This window comes from Microcaecilia unicolor, chromosome 12 (genome assembly GCF_901765095.1).
Source record: "Microcaecilia unicolor chromosome 12, aMicUni1.1, whole genome shotgun sequence".
NCBI classification, from domain to species: domain Eukaryota; kingdom Metazoa; phylum Chordata; class Amphibia; order Gymnophiona; family Siphonopidae; genus Microcaecilia; species Microcaecilia unicolor.
The window spans coordinates 6,362,062-6,383,271 of NC_044042.1; the positions used below are offsets into that span (position 1 = coordinate 6,362,062).

At 43.6% G+C, this 21,210-nt stretch overlaps 1 protein-coding gene across 1 annotated transcript in view; it reads left to right on the forward strand.

Moving 5' to 3' along the window:
* Positions 1-8: 8 nt before the first annotated feature.
* Positions 9-21,210, forward strand: part of LOC115481516 (6-phosphofructo-2-kinase/fructose-2,6-bisphosphatase 2-like) — a 39,925-nt gene continuing 18,723 nt past the window's right edge. Inside the window, exons 1-10 of the mRNA XM_030220712.1 lie at positions 9-47; positions 860-1,007; positions 9,552-9,677; positions 11,075-11,171; positions 13,293-13,359; positions 13,440-13,514; positions 16,383-16,439; positions 16,952-17,076; positions 17,891-18,098; positions 20,433-20,579. Of these exons, the coding sequence (XP_030076572.1) occupies positions 908-1,007; positions 9,552-9,677; positions 11,075-11,171; positions 13,293-13,359; positions 13,440-13,514; positions 16,383-16,439; positions 16,952-17,076; positions 17,891-18,098; positions 20,433-20,579 (1,002 nt within the window). The 5' untranslated portion in view covers positions 9-47; positions 860-907. The remainder of the gene's footprint in view (positions 48-859; positions 1,008-9,551; positions 9,678-11,074; positions 11,172-13,292; positions 13,360-13,439; positions 13,515-16,382; positions 16,440-16,951; positions 17,077-17,890; positions 18,099-20,432; positions 20,580-21,210) is intronic.

Sequence of the window (21,210 nt, forward strand, 5' to 3'; positions counted from 1 at the left end):
AGAGCGAGCTCAGCTGTCACAGTGCTGCTGGCTGCAAGGTGACTTAGGTGAGAGAGGGCGGCAGGTGGCGGGGCCAGGTGAGGAGATTAAGAGGCCTTATCCAGTCATCCCATGTAGTGATGCAAAAGATGTGGGATTGGACAGGGACAAAGAGAGAGGGCAGCAGCATTGTCAAAGCACAAGGTTAAATTATTGCTATTATTTATTGCATTTGTATCCCACGTTTTCCCACCTCTTTGCAGGCTCAATGTGGCTTAAAATACATCATGAATAGTGGCAGTGCACAAGAAAATATACATTTAATATTACAGAAGGATCTTGGGTACTACTTACTACTACTTAACATTTCTAGACCGCTGCTAGGGTTACGCAGCGCTGTACAGTTTAACAAAGAAGGACAGTCCCTGCTCAGAGGAGCTTACAATCTAAAGGAGGAAATGTCAAGTTGGGGCAGTCTAGATTTCCTGCATAGAGGTAAAGTGGTTAGGTGCTGAGGCGACATTGAAGAGGTGGGCTTTGAGCAAGGATTTGAAGATGGGCAGGGAGGGGGCCTGGCGAATGGGCTCAGAGAGTTTATTCCATGACAATGATAAAACATGATAGTAGTTTAACAAGCAAATAGTAGAAGACAGTTCTGGATATATAGAAATACTGCTCTGGAATTAGAGGAGAAACTGCTACAATAAACTATTCCAGATGCTCTCGTTATTTTGTTACATTCTTTGCTTAGTCTGTTATTTTCTACAGTTGTCTAGTGCAAGACATTTATGTTAAAATATGTCAGTTTTATAAGTTAAAAAGCATATTGATGATACATAGAGGTGTAAGTAAAATACAACTGATTTTCATAATTCAACAGAAAAAAAAACTGACTGAACACACTGAGTGGATATTTTAAACTGCAGTGATGTCTGGCAAACAAAGTCAAAGTCCAGAAGAGAAGCAGGATCAATGTAACAACAATGACAAGACAGTATTGAATTCCCGCGTCACGGAAAAGAAGTGTTGTAAGTATGTTTGCAAAGTGCAAGAAATTAAAGAAACAAACAAACAAACAAACATGACTGCTTTTGAAAGTTAAGCTCATTGTTCTTATCTTTTGTATATACCTTGTGCTCATTTTGCTGTCTGTCCTTTGATCTGCCTCTGGCCACTTCACACTCATGATGGCAGCATGCAGTGTTGGGCCATTGCCAGTTTCCACTCTTAGATTGTATGAAAGGTTATTAAAGGATGTTTGTCCTTCTAATCACTTTGGTGACAGTTTATATACATGTTATAATCCCTATTTGGCATAAGACTTCTAGATAGCATTTGTGATGTCCAAGTTGAGACATTCACAGTTCGCTGAATATTTTATACAAGGCTCTGCCAAAGGCAGAACAATCCTCCACTCCAAATCAGAAGGAACAAAACTGTGGAGATGGCAAAAAGGCAATAAGGACTTTATTACGAATCTTGACTTGGGCCGAATTTCGGCTTAAGTGCCAGCATCAGGAGTCTGACATCTGTCAAAAAAATATATTCAGTTAGAGTGAAAGATTTCTGTAAAACCAAATACCTCACAATAGAAACAAAAGTTATTTTATGCCAAATAACTATACAGTTAAGCTCAAGAAGCAATCAGTATGCCACATGTAGCAACAGTTTATAAATATTGCAACATAAACACAACAACCTTACTGCCTTAATCTTGCAACATACACATGTATTTTGCCATCTCTTATAATGTAAGGACCAGATTTCACATAACTATAGATACAATAGGAACCAGTCAGAAAGCTAAGTGAAATAACCTTTTTTTTAAGGTAACATAGAGGCATATTTTCAAAGCACTTAGCCTTCCAAAGTTCCATAGGTTTATATGGAACTTTGGAAGGCTAAGTGCTTTGAAAATATGCCTCATAGTAACATAGTAACTGACGGCAGAAAAAGACCTGCATGGTCCATCCAGTCTGCCCAACAAGACAAACTCATATGTATTACTTTTTGTGTATACCTTACCTTGATTTGTACCTGTCCTCTTCAGGGCACAGACCATATAAGTCTGCCCAGCACTATCCTCGCCTCCCACCACCGGCTGGCTCTGCCACCCAATCTCGGCTAAGGTGGTGTATTTTGGAAGAAAGGCAGGAGAGGGGAGGTATGATAGACACATTTAAATACCTCTGTGGCATAAATGCACAGGAGGTGAGTCTCTTTCAGTTGAAGCGAAGCTCTGGAATGAGGGGGCATAGGATGAAGGTGAAATGGGATAGAGGAATACTTCTTTATGGCAGGGATGGCGAATGCGTGAAATGGCTTCCCATTGAAGGTGGTGGAGCCAAAGATTGTATCTGAATTCATTCAAGCTTGGGACAAGTACATAGGATTTCTAAGGGAGTGATATGGAGAGCGGATGGCGTGGCTGGGCAGACTGGAAAGACCATATGGTCTTTATCTGCCTTTATTTTTCTCTGTTTCTGTTAGTGTAACAGTGTGCCTATATTTTAAGGAGACAATAAGTGAAATATAAGACTTCAACTTGATATGTAATAGTTATAAAAGATAAAAAGGAAGATATAAAAATTGGATCGCTGAAGAGTTTGTGTGACAGGTCGGTAATGAAATGATCTACTGAGCCCATCATCTGATGATCCAACTGGAAAAATTGTTTTTGTGGTGAAAGTTTGATTAATTCCCAAACCTAATCCACACCACTAATACTTCCCATGCTCCAATCCTTTCCCCACTTCTCTTCACACTGTCCAACTTTATTTAACTGTGTTATCTCTATGATATGTTATTGCACCATACGTTGTATTATCTCTATGATACTTTGTACCGCACTTTTGTAAGCCACACTGAACCTGCTAACAAGCAGGAAAGAGCGGGGTATAAATGCTACAAATAAATAGCTAACATTTAGGTTTGAGTATTTATGCCAGCCATAGAGCTGGTGTAAGTGCTTGTGTCTAAGTAAAGGAAATACACACATAACTTATACTATCCTATAAGTTATGCATGCTCCCCGCTCAGACTCTGTCCATCTGCTCAAGTGTGCTGTGGCGGCTAAGAAAGCAAATAGAATATTAGGCATTATTAAGAAAGAAATGGAAAACAAAAATGAGGATGTTATAATGTGGAGGAGTAGCCTAGTGGTTAGTGCAGCGGACTTTGATCCTGGGGAACTGGGTTTGATTCCCACTGCAGCTCCTTGTGACTGTGGGGAAGTCACTCAACCCTCCATAGCCCCTGGTACAAAATAAGTACCTGTGTATATGTAAACCTCTTTGAATGTAGTTGCAAAATACCACAGAAAGGCGGTATATCAAGTCCCATTTCCATTTTTCTTCCCTTTGTATCGCTCCATGGTGCAACCGCACCTCAAATATTGTGTTCCATTCTGGTCGCCACATCTCAAAAAAGATACAGTGGAATTAGAAAAGGTGCAGAGAAGGGCGACGAAAATGATACAGGAGATGGGACGACTTCCCTATGAGGAAAGGCTAAAGCGGCTAGGGCTCTTCAGCTTGGAGGAACGGCGGCTGAGGGGAGATACGATAAGAGGTCTATAAAATAATGAGTGGAGTGGAAAGGGTACACTCAAAGTGTAATTTAACTCTGGAAATTGTTGCCAGAGAATGTGGTAAAAGCAGTGGATTTTGTCCAAGTTCATTTTAATAATAGCTTATGGACTTTTATTTTAGGAAGCTATCCAAACCTTTTTTAAAGTCCACTAATCTAACTGCTTTTACTACATTCCCTGGCAATGAATTCCAGAGTTTAATTACACTTTGAGTGAAGAAGTATTTTATCCGATTCGTTTTAAATTTACTACTTTGTAGCTTTATTGTGTGCCCCTAGTCCTAGTATTTTTGGAAAGAGTAAAGAAGTGATTCACGTCTACCCGTTCCACTCCACTCATTATGTTATAGACCTCTATCATATCTACCCTCAGCAGTCTTTTTCTACCATGCACTATGGGCCTTATTCTGTAAAATTTATGCTCTTAAATTTATGCTCCTAAAATGTATGCTTCTAATTTAGGAATGTAAATTATGCTCATAAAGTAGGAGCATACATTTTAGGAGCATAACCTTTATAGACTGAGGCTTGACCTGGGATGGGTAGCATGGAATGTTGCTACCCATCAGTCTCTGGATTCATTTGTTGCAACTAAAGGAAAGAAAATGATCAAGTAAGACATAATTTTTCCTTCCAGCTCTCAGATTATGGATCAGAGTTTTGAGAGAAAACGGAATTCAAACATGCGTGGGATAAACATAAAGGAATCCTGTTCAGAAGGAATGGATCCTCAGAAGCTTAGCCGAGATTGGGTGGCAGAGCCAGTGGGGGGAGGCGGGGCTGGTGGTTGGGAGGCGGGGCTAGTGCTGGGCAGACTTCTACGGTCTGTGCCCTGAAAATGGCAGATAAAAATCAAGATAAGGTATACACAAAAAGTAGCACATATGAGTTTATCTTGTTGGGCAGACTGGATGGACTGTGCAGGTCTTTTTCTGCCGTCATCTACTATGTTACTATGTTACTCTTTGAGATTCTGCATGGAATCTTGCTATTCATGTGGACTACGGAATCTTGTTTCTCTTTGAGGTTCTGGAATGTTGCTACTCTTTGGGATTCTGGCAGGTACTTGCGTCCTGGATTAGCCCCTGTTGTAAGCAGGATACTGGGCTGACCCAGTATGGCTATTCTTATGTCCTTATGCACGTTCTTATCTTTCTAGATCATTAGACAGGTGGGTTACAAAATCATTCCCAGTGAAGGTGATTAACAAGGGCAATTTTATCTGACTGCATTATGAAAGAGCACAAGAGCAGGCTGTTTCCAGTATTCTCACATGACAGTGCTGGAACCTTTCCTGCAAACCAGCCACAAACCAGTTGAAAAGTATAAACACACCTCCAGGTTTCTAATCCTTTCTGATTTGTATATCGTTCTGGAAGCAAAATATGGTATTAAGTTTAGTCCTGTATCTGTGGGTTGAAGTCATTTAAACTTCCCTCTCCTGGGGCTGTTTGTCTTCACAGCTCTGGTCTGTCCTACCTGCTGTTGGGTGACTTTTGCCCCTGGGAAGGGGTAGGAGTTGGGAAAGGGGGTTCAAACAGAGGCAAGAGACCTTTTGTAGATCCGGGGGTTTGAGGCACACTCAATTTGAAACAGTATCTTATCTTTGGAAATGGTTAACTGAATTGAAAATTTCTCAGGGAAGAATTCTTAATGCCAGAACTGCATCCCTTCTCAAACAATAAATCATATTTATTTTATTTATTTATTTATTATGACTTTCCCAAGAAAGTTCAGGTTCAATGCAGCTTACATAACAAATTAAGAAGCACTATAAGACAATTAACATTAATACAAGAATACAACTGTTAAAGAAATTATTTTCATATTAATTGAACACAGACCTAATGAAGTGGGCTTTAAGTAAACTTTTAAAGAGCCAAGTGTTATGCCGTCTACAACCTTAAAAAAACACAAGTCCAGGTGACAATGTCCAAGTGCTTGTCAGGGATGTCTTTTTTTTTTTTTTTTTTGAGTATGGGTGAAGGACATCCAAGTGTTGAGTGCCTTCGCTATGCCTCCGTCCCTGCGACGGGCAGTTGAGGACGTCCAAAATGTGGATGTTTCTGTGAGAAGGACGTCCCTGCGACGGGCAGTTGAGGACGTCCAAAATGTGGATGTTTCTGTGAGAAGGACGTCCCTGCGACGGGCAGTTGAGGACGTCCAAAATGTGGATGTTTCTGTGAGAAGGACGTCCCTGCGACGGGCAGTTGAGGACGTCCAAAATGTGGATGTTTCTGTGAGAAGGACGTCCCTGCGACGGGCAGTTGAGGACGTCCAAAATGTGGATGTTTCTGTGAGAAGGACGTCCCTGCGACGGGCAGTTGAGGACGTCCAAAATGTGGATGTTTCTGTGAGAAGGACGTCCCTGCGACGGGCAGTTGAGGACGTCCAAAATGTGGATGTTTCTGTGAGAAGGACGTCCCTGCGACGGGCAGTTGAGGACGTCCAAAATGTGGATGTTTCTGTGAGAAGGACGTCCCTGCGACGGGCAGTTGAGGACGTCCAAAATGTGGATGTTTCTGTGAGAAGGACGTCCATGCCTTTGCTATGCCTCCGACACTCCCTTTATTTTTTTATTTATTTATTTATTTGGATTTTGGATCACAAGTAGCAGCAGTGGGATTTGAACCGACCACCTCTGGATTGCAAGACCAGTGATCTAACCACTAGGCCACTCCTCCCTTGAAATTTGGCCATCCCAGTGGGGGGGGGGGAGCAGTTCAGGACGTCCATGCCTTCGCTATGCCTCTGCTGACACACACACACCTCCCCCCCCCCCCCCCCCCCCAGGGACCTGCATACTGCTGTGATGGACCTGAGTATGATATTTGTGGCTGGCAAAAAAAGTTTTTAAAGTTGTTTTTTTCAGGGTGGGAGGGGGTTAGTCACCACTGGGGGAGTCAGGGGAGGTCATCCCTGATTCCCTCCGGTGGTCATCTGGTCAGTTCAGGCACCTTTTTGAGGCTTGGTCGTAAGAAAAAATGGACCAAGTAAAGTCGGCCAAGTGCTCGTCAGGGACGCCCTTCTTTTTTCCATTATCGCTCGAGGACGCCCATCTGTTAGGCATGCCCCAGTCTCGCCTTCACTACGCCTCCGACAAGCCCCCGGGAACTTTGGTCGTCCCCACAACGGGAGACTTAAGTCTCTAATTCAGATCCCACTGATTAAAGTAATCCCAGTTTTCACAGACTTCACTCCTTTTAAAGTAATAATTGAGGAAACGTGTTTTGTTTCCTGCAGAATTTTCAATCTATTTGATTCAAGGCTCTCGTTAATATACAATGCAACCCCTCCACCAATTCGATCCACCCTATCACTACGATATAATTTGTACCCCAGTATGACAGTGTCCCACTGGTTATCCTCCTTCCACCATATCCTCCTCATAGATGCCTGTTATATCTAATTTTTCATTTAGTGCAATATATTCTAACTCTCCCATCTTATTTCTTAGGCTCCAGGCATTCGCATATAGACATTTCAAACTATGTTTGTTGTTCCTATTTACATCATGCTCAGTACTTGACAGTATTAATTTGCAATCTTTTGTCTGATTTTTATTTTTATTTAAGGACACCTGATCTACTACGGTCTCTTTTGCAACCTCAGTATCAGGATACCCTATCTTCCCTGTTTTGGTGATATCTTTGAAAGATACTTATCTCAAACCATGCGCTTTTGAGCGACTGTCGGCCTTCCCCCCCCCCCCCCCCCCCCCCCGTTTCTAGTTTAAAAGCTGCTCTATCTCCTTTTTAAATGCCGACGCCAGCAGCCTGGTCCCACCCTGGTTAAGGTGGAGCCCATCCTTTCGGAATAGGCTCCCCCTTCCCCAGAATGTTGCCCAGTTCCTAACAAATCTAAAACACTCCTCCCTGCATGATCGTCTCATCCATGCATTGAGACTCTGGAGCTCCGCCTGTCTGTTGGGCCCTGCGCGTGGAATGGGTAGCATTTCAGAAAATGCTACCCTAGAGGATCTGGATTTGAGCTTTCTACCTAAGATCCTAAATTTGGCTTCCAGAACCTCTCTCCCACATTTTCACATGTCATTGGTACCCACATGCACCAAGACAGCCCCCCCAGCACTATCTAAAATCCTATCTAGGTGACGCGCGAGGTCCGCCACCTTCGCATCAGGCAGGCAAGCTCTTTGAGCAGGAACTGTTTTTCTTCTATGTTTGTGCAGCGCTGCGTACGCCTTGTAGTGCTATAGAAATGCTAAATAGTAGTAGTAGTAGTAGTAGCAAGTCACCAGGCGATCCTCACGTCCACCAGCCTCCCAGCTATCTATATACCTAATGATCGAATCACCAACTACAACAGCTGTCCTAACCTTTCCCTCCTGGGCAGCACTTGGAGACATATCCTTGGTGCAAGAGGATAGTACATCCCCTGGCTGCAGGAGTACTTCCTACTTCAGGGTGATTCTCTCCTTCTAGGAGACCTCCTTCCTCCAAGGTAGCACAGGGGCTACCAGACTGGAGGTGGGACTTCTCTACAACATCCCTGTAGGTCTCCTCTATGTACCTCTCTGTCTCCCTCAGCTCCACCAAGTCTGCTACTCTAGCCTCAAGAGAACGGACACGTTCTCTGAGAGCTAGGAGCTCTTTGCATCGGGCACACATATGACATCTCACCAACTGGGAGATAATCATACATGTGACACTCAATGCAAAAGCCTGGATAGCACCCCTCTCGCTGCTGGACTGCTGACTCCATCTTAGTGTTTTTGAGTTTTTCAATAATTTAAAACTTGCTACAGTATTAAGGATATTAGCCTAATATAAAAGTGTCTTTTAGTTTATATAGTATATTGTATGACTTATTTAGTGTTTCCTTTTTAGATGGTAATGAAATGTATTTAAAACTCTGTAAGAGCACTCTTTGCTTGTTACCCTAATTACAATAACTGACTATAAATGAAGAGTTGTCCTAGAGGTGGGTGGGCAGACTAAACTAGATCCTGCAGTGCCTGCTAGATTCTATCTGTTAATGCTGTGGTACAAAGTTTTTAAAACTAAGTGGAAAAGACTATGGAGATTAGTTGATAAAATTGCTTTTTGTATTTTTATTTTGCCTAACCTACAATTCCCCCTTTAAATCCCAATCTTTAAGTGCACAAAGCAAAATAGCATTCACTTACCAGAGAAATGTCCTCTTATCTCGGAACTTCTCAGAAAGAAAGTTCAGTGGGACCGTTTCTCTTTATATTTATTTGTTGCATTTGTACCCCTCATTTTCCCACCTATTTGCAGGCTCCATGTGGCTTACATAGTACCGTCAGAGGCGTTTGCCCAGTCAGTGGATAACAAATACAAAGTTGTATAGTGATCGTACGAGGTATAAGTGGAGGGTCGGAATGGATGAAGATTGCGTGTTGTCCTGTGCGATCATAGTCATGCTGTGTTGGTAGGTGAAGAGGGTTACGTGGGGGTCGTTGGGGTAGGCCTTTTTGAAGAGGTTGGTTTTTAGTGATTTCCTGAAGTTCAAGTGGTCGTGGATTGTTTTCACAGCTTTTGGGAGCCCATTCCATAGCTGTCCGCTTATGTAGGAGAAGCCGGCTGCGTAAGTTGCCTGCTAGATTCTATCTGTTAATGCTGTGATACAAAGTTTTTAAAACTAAGTGAAAAAGACTATGGAGATTAGTTGATAAAATTGCTTTTTATATTTTTATTTTGCCTAACACTAACCTACAGTTCCTCCTTTAAACCCCAATTTTTATGTCCCCAAAGCACAAAGCAAAATAGCGTTCACTTACCAGAGAAATGTCCTCTTCTGTCAGAACTTCTCAGAATGTTTTCTCTCTCTCTCTCTTTCTACTTATATCTATCTACACATATATATTTATTTTTTTTGTAAATATTTGAGGGATATTGAGATTCTGCTGTATGACCTTTATACAAAATAAATAGATGAAAATAAAAAATGCCTTGCCTTGAATGTTTACCTTATATAACTCACTCACATCTACCCTTATGCAGCCTGGGCTTCTTATATGACAAACTCTCCAACTTTGATCGTAATGATTGGACTGCCAGCCAGGGGGAAGACATACATGTCGAAGAAGCTAACACGCTACCTCAATTGGATTGGCGTCCCCACCAAAGGTACAGAATGGGATTATGTTATAAAAGCACTTTCCACATGTAAAGCCGTAGAAGTTGTTTTACATAGCAACGTAACATAGTAGATGACGGCAGATAAAGACCTGAACGGTCCATCTAGTCTGCCCAACATTCACACTCGTTATCAATTCATGGTTAAACCAGCAATGAATACGGTATAAAATACTTTATCCTGGTCTTTCTTTGTCATTTCTGGGACATAGACCGTAGAAGATCCCACTGATTAAAGTAATCCCAGTTTTCACAGCAGGCTTCACTCCTTTTAAAGTAATAATTGAGGAAACGTGAGTGGAGTGGAACGGGTAGATGTGAATCGTTTGTTTACTCTTTCCAAAATTGCTAGGACTAAGGGACATGCGATGAAGCTACAAAGTAGTAAATTTAATACGAATCGGAGACATTTTTTTCTTCACTCAACGTGTAATTAAACTCTGGAATTCATTGCCAGAGAATGTGGTGAAAGTGGTTAGCTTAGCAGGGTTTAAAAAGTTTTGGACAACTTCCTAAAGGAAAAGTCCATAGACCATTATTAAATGGACTGGGGAAAATCCACTATTTCTAGGATAAGCAGTATAAAATGTATTGAACTTTTTCGGGATCTTGCCAGGTATTTGTGACCTGGATTGGCCACTGTTGGAAACAGGATGCTGGGCTTGATGGACCTTTGGTCTGTCCCAGTGTGGCAGTACTTATGTACTAAACTGTTTATTTCTTATACACTAGTGTCTGCATAGTGGGTCTAATTTTAAAAGGTATTTTTCCATGGTTAAAACAGTGTTTTATGCACAGAAATAGGCTTTTATGAAATTGATATGCTTGGTTTATAGAATTACCTTCTGGTTGTATATGGCATGGAATCACAGTTCAGAGCTACACTTATCAAAAGAAACAGGAAAGAGAACAAGGGAGGGCGTGAGAATCATGCTTGTGCAGGAGAAAGTGTCAGGGCCAAGTCTGGACCTGATCGGTGAACTTTCACAGTTCTCAAGCGTTCAGACAAATGAACAGATTGAAATATTGCTATATTGCCCTGCAATGGAAGAAGGAAGGAAGTCCGCTTATGCTCAAAAATAATTTAAGTTCCTATCTGTAATCTAGGAAATATGTCTTGTCATAATGTATCTGCAGAGCCTTTTCAGGATCCCAAATATTTCAGAAGCCAAAGGCAGTAAATTGATCGCAGAGAAACCAAGCAAAACATGTTTTTTTTCCATTTTCCCACAGATCAGCCAAAATGTTCTCTTCCTTATGCATTGCAGGGTAGTATCGTACTTTCAGCCCTGGTTGAAAAGTGCTGAAAACAAATATAATCCTGAATATTTCTTCTTTTATAACGGTCACTCCGATCTGACCCTCCAAATTCTGCCATTTTTCTCTAGTGTTTAATCTAGGAGTTTATCGTCGGGAAGCTGTTCAGTCATACAAATCTTATGATTTTTTCCGCCACGACAATGCAGAAGCCATGAAAATTCGAAAGTAAGTCTGGGTATAGCGTTTGATATAAGATTATCTTATAAGGTGCCAAAGGCATTGAGCATCATGAATTTAAAAGAAGAAAGCCTTTCTCGTTACATTCAGGCAGTGTGACAACAGTGAGTTAAGAGCAATATTTTAGAAGCATTTAGGGGGGGAGTTTTCAAACTGCGATAGGGAAAGGGAAATGGGACTTGATATACTGCCTTTCTGTGGTTTTTGCAACTACATTCAAAGCGGTTTACATATATTCAAGTACTTATTTTGTACCAGGGGCAATGGAGGGTTAAAGACTTGCCCAGAGTCACAAGGAGCTGCAGTGGGAATTGAACCCAGTTCCCCAGAATCAGAGTCCGCTGCACTAACCACTAGGCTACGCCTCCACTAGCAACATTCCATGTAGAAGCCTGCCCTTGCCACCGAACTTAGCCAGCAATGCGCTGAATGTCGGCAGATAGCTGGTTATATCGTGCAATATAAACCGGTTATCTGCTAGGTGCTACCTGGTAATGGCTATCTCCGGCTGAATATTGCTGGATAGCCAACTAAGTGACGTTTAACCGACCAGGAGCCGTTCCTGTTTGGTTAAACAGTTTTAAATATCGGGCGCACTGTGTACATGTGTTAATGGTGATGTCAGAAAGCCACTCTTTACACATGGAGATCACACAGAGATTTCAAGGGGCGTAGTAGGGTGTGGTTTGCACGGGGCAAAAATCGACACACGTATTCCCCACTTTACAAAGGGGGTACGCTTAAATGGGGGGGGAGGGGAAACTTCCCCTTCAGCGTTTACAGCAGCTCAAAGGCATGCTCAGATTTTTTTTTTTTTTTAAATGTTTGCTTCAGCTGGGTCGTTACACGAGGGCTTGAGGGAGTCATTCTTCTTAGTTCCCTGTTTATTTCCACCTCCGAAATGAAGAAGAATAATAATTGTGGCTTCTCCACTTATTTGGCGGCATTCGCACATTTAGCGGCCCTTTTACAAAAGGAGAGTAGCGCTCGCCAAATCGACAGTACCGCCCCGTAAGCACAGCCACCCAGTAGTAATGTCAGTTGGTGTGCGCTATTTCCCGCAGTGGGCATTCCCGGTGGTAATCAGCAGCGTGGCACTTTGGCACAGGCTGCATGAGTATTGCATGTGTGGCATATGTGAGCCCGTACCGCTAGCTCAGTGGGTGGCAGTAAATAGCCACTCGCTACATTTAATCCCGGCGCATGGCCATTTACTGTCCCCATTGAAAAAAGTGTATTTTCCCAGCCCAGGGGTGTAGGTACGTGGGGCCACGGGGGCCTGGGCCCCCGTAGATTTGGCCCTAGACCCATCTCGACCCCCCCCCCCCCCCCCCCGCTGCCAACTCGCCATCAACCCACCGTCGCCTACCTTTGCTGGCAGGGGACCCCAACCTCCGCCTGCCGAGATCCTCTTCTTCCGACGCAAGGCTTCGTTCTGTTTCTGTGAGTCTGACGTCCTGCATGTACAACATGCAGAACGTCAGACTCAGAAACAGAACGAAGGAAGAAGAGGACCTCGGTTGGCGGGTGTTGGGGTCCCCCACCAGCAAAGGTAGGCGACGGCGGGGGAGGGTTGGCGGCGGGAGGGGAGGTCGAGAGGGTCATTGGCGGGGAGGGGTCAAAGTTGGCAGCGCCCGGCGGGGGCAGTGGCGCTGGGGGGGGGCTAAAATGTGCCCCCTCACCTCGGGCTCTGGACCACCCACCGAAGTCTGGCTTACGCCCCTGTCCCAGCCACGGTAAAAAAATGGCCCAGCACACGCCAAAAACTAGCGCCTGCCCTACTGCAGTCCCCTTTTTACCGTGGCTTAGTAAAAGAACCCCTTAGGTTTGTAAGGACAGCTACACGTAGAAGTGGCATCAGTTAAAAATCACTACTTCGTGTGAAAATGCTATATTATAGCTGCCGATTTTGTGCCACTTATTATTTTGTAAAATGGCTGCCAGCATATGTTGAGTGGAGCTTTTTTGTAAAATACCACCAAAAATAGGCCTGAACATCTCAGTTCTCATCTCCACTTTTCTGTGTAAAACCAGCCTTCTCAGATGGGAGCGGGTACATAGTTTGTTTCATGATCTGCATCTCGGTTGCTATATTTCATTTCCCTGCAGACGTTGTGCCTTAGAAGCACTGGAAGATGTGAAAATGTACTTGACAGAAGAGGGTGGTCAGTTGGCGGTAAGAAAGCACCATCTTTATTTAAAATTTAATTCCGTCCGTTGCCAACCCAGTAATGCTACGCTGTTATTTTTCCTTAGGTATTTGATGCAACCAACACCACTCAAGAGCGGAGAGACATGATTCTAAACTTTGCAAAGAAAAATGGCTTTAAGGTGAATATATATGCATCCTCCTTTTCCTACGTTAGCACGCAACTCTGGAACGCTCTACCAAACGTCATAAAAACAACGCACGACCTAACAATCTTCCGAAAATTACTAAAAACCAACCTGTTCAAAAAGGCATATACCACAATGATCCATCCTAAACACCAAACAACGCATAATTAAACTCTGGAATTCGTGCCGGAGAACGTGGTGAAGGCGGTTAGCTTGACAGAGTTTAAAAAGGGGTTAGACAGTTTCCTAAAGGACAAGTCCATAAACCACTACTAAATGGACTTGGGAAAAATCCACAATTCCAGGAATAACATGTATAGAATGTTTGTACGTTTAGGAAGCTTGCCAGGTGCCCTTGGCCTGGATTGGCCGCTGTTGGGGACAGGATGCTGGGCTCGATGGACCCTTGGTCTTTTCCCAGTGTGGCATTTCTTATATACTTATGTACTTCCAGAACTAAACAAAACCGAACTCTCTATACCTGACTGCTTAAACCACTCTATCAATAACGAAAGTTAACGCTTTATCACTTAATCTCTCACACCGGAAATGAACTGATTATCTAACTTACTCTGTAAGTTACTCTATCATTTATGAACTTAATGAAATCCCACATTGTATTTCTCATTCCGGAAATGGCGATCGCCACTATGGCATACTGTAAGCCACATTGAGCCTGCAAAAAGGTGGGAAAATGTGGGATACAAATGCAATAAATAAATAAATATGTATATTTTGGTTGCCTGTATATGATTTGGTTGCAGTGGATAAGAAACCTGCAGTTTTAGAATATCTTCTTAAAACACAGGTTCTCTTGAATAACTTAAACACAGTCGTATATACTCATTGAGCCTAAAATTTTCCTCCAAGGTGACCCCTTGTCTGCCGCCGACGTTAAATCTGAATATGCAATGCATTGAATATCTAGATTTATTTTGGCCGCTGAAATATTAACCGGCTATGCCAGTATTCAGCACTAACCAGTTAAGGGCCCTTTTTACCAAGCTGCGGCAAAACGGGGCCTGTGCTGGTGTTGTTTACTGCTGGCTAAAAAGGAAGTGGTACTTTCCACCCACAGGACGCCATCATATCCAGCGCTACAAAAAATATTTAAGAACCTTAAAGTGTTTTTACTCTATTGGTTCTCCACTTACTCAATTTTTTCAGAATTAAAGTCCTTATCCTTAATAAGAGCTCCACAGATTCCCTGTAGCTCTGAAACGTTACTCTCTAAAGTAGCCACTTTGGCAGATTGCTGGTCCAGTGCTTGAGCCTGAGTAGAGAAAGTTCCTGATGCCAAGATTAAATCAGAAGAAAGTTCAACTTTACTCAAGGAAGAGTTGAAAGTATTGAACCCCTCCCACAGTGTAACCAAAGTAACAAACGTCACTTTTACCAGTTCCATTGGAAGCCCCTTCCCCTGCTGTGGTCACAGTACTCACTGCTGTTGGATTTGCAAAGCTGCTGCAACTGGGTCTGATTGCAGATTCCCTCCCCCCCCCTGGAGAGGATGTGAGCATTGGGGGGGTCCTCTATCTCCTGCTCCTTTGTTCAGACTCAGAAAAGCTTCCAGATTGTGGTGAAACCGAGCTTGGGGCAGGGCTTAGAGAAATCCCCGCTAACATTGGTGCCAGAAGATAATGCTTCTGACAAGGCTGAAACATCCACTTCTCCTGACCATGCTGAAGCTTGAAACGCTTCAAGTGTAATCTGCCTTAGCGACTGGGATTCTTCCCCCTATCCCCACCCCAAACTGGAGGCTGCTGCTGGATCTTTCCCCTTTTCTTCCCCATCTGCCTTGGGGAAGGCATCAATTACAAAGCAACCTATGCATTCAGCTTCTCCTATATAAGCACACAACTATGGAACTCTTTGCCAAAAGCTGTGAAAACAACCTATGACCACCTAAACTTCAGGAAATTACTAAAAACCAACCTGTTCGAAAAGGCATACCCCACCGATTCAACATAAATACCTACATTCTGCAACACAGTAAAACCAAAGCTCGTAATGGACAATATATAACCTTCTTCCCCTCGATCTCATTGTACCTAAAACACATGTACCATTAATCAACCATTATATCACCTTGTATTTGTATCTACCGGTCTAGGCGAATGCCTTCACGGTACTATGTAAGCCACATTGAGCCTGCAAATAGGTGGGAAAATGTGGGATACAAATGTAACAAATAAATAAATTCAGGCAAGTCGAAACGCAGTGCATCCGAGAGCTCCCTCACGAGTGTCTTCTCAGGACGCCATAAGTACATAAGTATTGCCATACTGGGAAAGACGAAAGGTCCATCAAGCCCAGCATCCTGTTTCCAACAGTGGCCAATCCAGGTCACAAATACCCGGCAAGATCCTAAAAATGTACAAAACCATTTTATACTGCTTGTCCCACAAATAGCGGATTTTCCCCAAGTCCATTTAGTAACGGTCTATGGACTTTTCCTTTAGGAAGCCGTCCAAACCTTTTTTAAACTCTGCTAAGCTAACCGCCTTTACCACATTCTCTGACAATGAATTCCATCTTGGTGATGAGACTGACTTTTATGTGGCGCTGTTTATGCGGTTGATGTAGCTGGTTAAGTTCTGAATGCAAGCAACTAACCAGCAAAGTGCCGACTCCGCCCCTAGAATACCTGCTGCTTAATTGCCACTGAAAATGACTAGTTAGTCCTGAACAGGTGATATTTAACCAGCCAGAAGCCATTTCTGGCCAGTTAAATCATGTTCAATATCAGCCCCAAGAGGAGCGACTCGAGGAAGCTGTGAAAGTCTAATGAGGTGACGGAGTCTTCCGGTTTTATCCTGGCAATCTTCTAAGTATTTCATTATTTGCTTCCTTTCAATATAGGTGTTTTTTGTGGAATCTGTCTGTGATGATCCGGATGTCATTGCTGCTAATATCATGGTGTGTATATTATTTATTTTAACTTAAGATTAGATTTTACCATTTATTCAACTGTATGTTGGGACCCAGTTCGTGAAGGTGTTTATTCCTAACAGAACTTTCCTGCTACCCTGTTGCTTTTTGCAATATAGTTTCAACACCGCCCCCCACCCCCACCCCCACCCAGCATAATACAGTCCAGTTTGCCAAATTAAGATTTATCCTCAACAAAATTAAAGTACCCTGAATCAGGGGCGTAGCTACGTGGGGCCACGAGGGGCATGGGCCCCCACAGATTACACCCCAGCCCCCTCTACATTTGACCCCCCCCCCACCGCCACATCATCAGGTACTTTGTTAGCTGGTGGGGGTCCCCAATCCCCGCCAGCCGAAGAGTCGTCTTCAGCACCGGTCGACTCCGGCACCTTGGTTTTGTGACCATCTGTTTCTGACGCCTTACGTCCTGCACGGGGCTACATGCACGGTTCAGATTAGAGAGTCTAAACTTAAATATGCTATTGTTATACCTACAGGAAGTTAAAGTATCAAGTCCTGATTATCCTGAGAGGAATCGAGAAAATGTCATGGATGACTTCCTGAAAAGAATCGAATGTTACAAAGTCACGTACGAACCTCTGGACCCAGATGATACTGACAAGTAAGAAATTTGCAATTTAGAAATGTTTTCCTCTTAAAATGTAGGTATTCTTAAATCACATGAACAAAGTCGTATGTTTATTACACCTATTCCTCCATGGTCACAACTTGTTTATCCCAGAGTAAGGGCTATAAACTTCCAATCTACTGAGTTCAGGGGGGGCTGATAACCCCCAGCAAACCCATAGTACAGTTTACTGAGGCGGAATAAAAGATATTCCACCTGATGTCAGCCCATTAAAAAAAATGGGGTGACTTAGGGGGTGGCATTAGGGAGGGGGTTAGTAGGTGTTGGCAATATTCAGTGCTGGCACTCGCATAACTGAGCAGGTGAATTTAAGACAGCTCAAAAGCTGCTTTAATTCTTCCCGCTTAGCTATGTGGGTGCTGGATGAATATTGGCTGGCACCTACATAACTTTTCTATTTGGCCTTTTAAAACTTCCTTAGCCCCCTCCAGCCCACAGCCACGATGACGTCCCCCTGCCCCCAACTAGGTATGTTCCCTCGGGCCTACCCGATGTCCCTAGTTGTCTGAGACAGGAGTGAAGCCTCCTCTCTCCTGCCCCTTGTGGCTTCCCTAAGAAAATGGCTCTCACAAACTTTCGCAACAAAAATCTCAAAAATAATCAAACAAAACAAGGCAAAACAGCAAAGAGAAAAAAAACAAAACAAAAAAAAAGTAGTAAGGGAAAAATTATTTCTCTCCTAAAAATATTGGCTGGTGACAAGTCTTCAACATGTGTTTCTACCCTTAATAATGGCATGCCTTGTGGAAATCTGCTGAAACCCGTGTGTTTTTTGGCTTTGAACTAGAGACCTTTCCTTCATTAAAGTGATAAACGTCGGTCAGCGGTTCCTGGTCAATCGGGTGCAGGATTACATCCAGAGTAAAATTGTCTACTATCTCATGAACATTCACGTCCAGCCACGCACCATTTACCTGTGCCGGCATGGGGAGAGTGAATGTAACCTTACCGGCAAGATTGGTGGTGATTCTGGCCTGTCCACTCGGGGGAAGCAGGTACTGTTTGACCTTTTAACTGCTTTCATATTTTTCCACGGTTATCTGGTTTCTGAATTTTGCTTCCCGTAGACAAGGAATAGAAAAGATTTCCTTCCTAGGTAGGCATTCTAAGGTTACCATGTTTTCCAGTCCTTCCATCTATTCTCAACGTCTCTCCAGTTCTTAATTGTGTAAAATAGAGGCTGGTTTACTAACCTGCAGCAAGGGTCAGGGGGTTTATAGAACACTGCCCCTCACCCTTAAGCCTGGGCCACCTTAAGAACACTGGTCCCGCCTCGGGAGGAAGTGAGCCGGGAGGGGGCGGAGTCAATACCTGAGAGTTTAAAAGACAGGGCCAGGCTGAGATTTAAAGAGGCCCAGGGAAGGAAGAACCGAAGCCCCACCCTATGCCTTTACTGAATATGTCTAGGTACTGGAAACCTCAAGAGAGGAAGAGAGAAACGACAAATTGTGTTCGGGGCGTGGCAGTCACAGGCCATAGACTTGTGTTTAGCTATAGACCCATGCAAGGATTTTTTTTTCCCCTTCTGAAGATGAGCTTTGACTTTTTGTTCCTAGGCCTGTGAGGAAACAGGCCTCAGATTTACATTAATAAAGCATTTATTTTCATGTTTACAACCTTGTCAGACTGTTATTTTGAAGGCCCACTCCCCCCCCCCCCGACCCTTGCTCACAGCATCACAATACAGTTCGTCCTCATTTTTTCAATAGGTGCTATGAGTACATTTTATGAAATGCATGTCTGCTAATCCTTCCCCTGCTCTCCCGTTTTCTGTCCCTTAAGAACACCTTCATGTACCTCATGTAACGGTAGATGCCGTGGGGTAGACTGAAGAAAGATTGCCAAAATTTAGGCAACAGGGATGATGCAATGCTAAGCGTGAATTCTACAACAGCAGTTCCGCACAGAACCAGCATTATAGGATATTAGTGTAAGTCCGCAATTGTGCGCCTAACTTTAGGGCTGAGCGAGTATTTACGCCATGTCAAAGGCTGGTGTACTTGCTGTTATCTAACTCCTCGGCACCCCACTGACCAGCCCCCCCCCCTTGAAGTTCTGTGCGATAAAATTTGCATTTACAGCTTCTAGATTAGCAATTAAGGTCAGTTGCATGCAAAACTGCTAATTAGTACCAATTAACTGCAATTAAAGCCAGGAGTTGGCCAGTTATCAAGTTGTGCACACAGCTGACCATATCCTATAAATTGCATTTGCAAATTTGCGTCCTAAGCCTTAAGTTACATAGAATTGCTGTCTTGATTTAAACAGCATAACGGTGTCATATCACCAGTGTCCACGCATATGCAGTGATGCCAAACATACGTCAGCTTTGTTTTTAACCAACTGGCCAGCATTTTAAACAGACCCTCATCACTGTGTTTGAATATTGGCCTGTGCGTCTTTAAGGAATGTGTAGCTGAGAAGCATTTTCTACATCCTGGTCTCATTGATAGTCATTCAGGAGATGTACACAGTACCAGGTCGGTGTTTGTTTCAAGATCTGTCCATTTGTGAACACTTTTTTTTACAATGCTTTTTTCCATTTATATAGATAAAAGAGGGTAGATCTGAGATTCAGCATCTGTGACTGGCAGGCAAAGAGCAGCCTTTGACCTCTGAGATACCAGTGTAAGGGGTCCTTTTACTAAGTTGCGCTGGAAAATGGCCTGCGCTAGTGGAGGCGCGTGTTTTGGTCGTGCGCAGATCCATTTTTCAGCGCACCTGTAAAAAATGCCTTTTTAGAAATTTTGGCCGAAAATGGACGTGTGGGGAAAATGAAAATTGGCGCGTATCCATTTTGGGTCTGAGACCTTACCGCCACCCATTGACTTAGCGGTAAGGTCTCACGCGTTAACCGGGCGGTAATGGTCTACACGCGTGGAATGCCTTTTACTGCCCGGTTAGCGCCGCGTGCCGGAAAAATTACCGCCTGGGCCACACGGTAGCCGGGCGGTAATACCAAACTACGCGGCTTAGTAAATGGGCCCCCCCCCTAAGTCGTTTGGGTGGTCCCAAAAGATGGGCTGGCACTCGGATGACAGATTTTGCTTAGGAGAAGGCACAGAGCCGAGTTGGCCTGGAGAGTGAGCCTCATTTCAAGGAAGACTAGGAAGACTTAGCTAGTACCTGCTGAGAAAGTTGGCCTTCTGAAATGAGAGAACTGAGCTGATCGCAGAGATGGAGCTGGAAAATTTGTATCCTCCTAATTTGGTTGTTTTGATGAATGACAGACAGTGCTAAGAAGTAAAATTCGGCTTTCTTTTTTCTTCAATATATTATCTACTTCCCTAGTACTTCCTGTGGTTTTACGGACCGTTCATTTCTCCTAGTTTGCTCAGGCACTTAGACAGTTCATCGAGGAACAGGAAATCGTAGATCTGAAGGTCTGGACGAGCCAACTGAAGAGAACCATCCAGACGGCAGAGGCCTTGGGAGTGGCATACGAGCAGTGGAAAATCCTGAATGAAATTGATGCCGTGAGTGCTTGGGAAAATGTTTTCTGTAACCTATTAATAAAATGCATGATTTTCTAGAGAACCTGAATCAGCCTTTGACATGAAAAATGTCGGTAAGCCAGGAATAAATGTCTGCCATTCCAGAATGGCTCCTGGGATTCAGATTTGCTTACATCACATACCATTTATTCAGCATAGGTACAAATCCATTTTAATGCTATTTCACTACCATTCCTTTTAAGCGGTCATTTCATTTATTTGATTGATGGTCAAAATATGAATGACTGGGTTGGTCTACACTGAAAATACTTGTGAACTTTAGAATCCTGTGTCTGCTCCTCCCCAGCCTCTAAGGAGGGCCTGGCGCTGGAGTCTGTTTCTCTCCTGCTCCTGTTGGGACTCGGATGATTGCGTTAACACAATCACTTGGGTACTGTCAGGAGCAGGAGAGAGACACACCCCAGCGCCGGGCCCCCCTTGGAGGTCAGGCCCGGGGGAATCTTGCCCCGCCCCCCGCCCTCCTCCCTCTTCAGCCCTGGAATTTAGTTGTGATTTTAGAGAATAATGTCACTTACATGCCTAACTGCCATGAGTTAGACGCCAGTATTTACACTAGCCTTTGGCAAGATGTGCTCTAAGCAGGGCCTTTTAT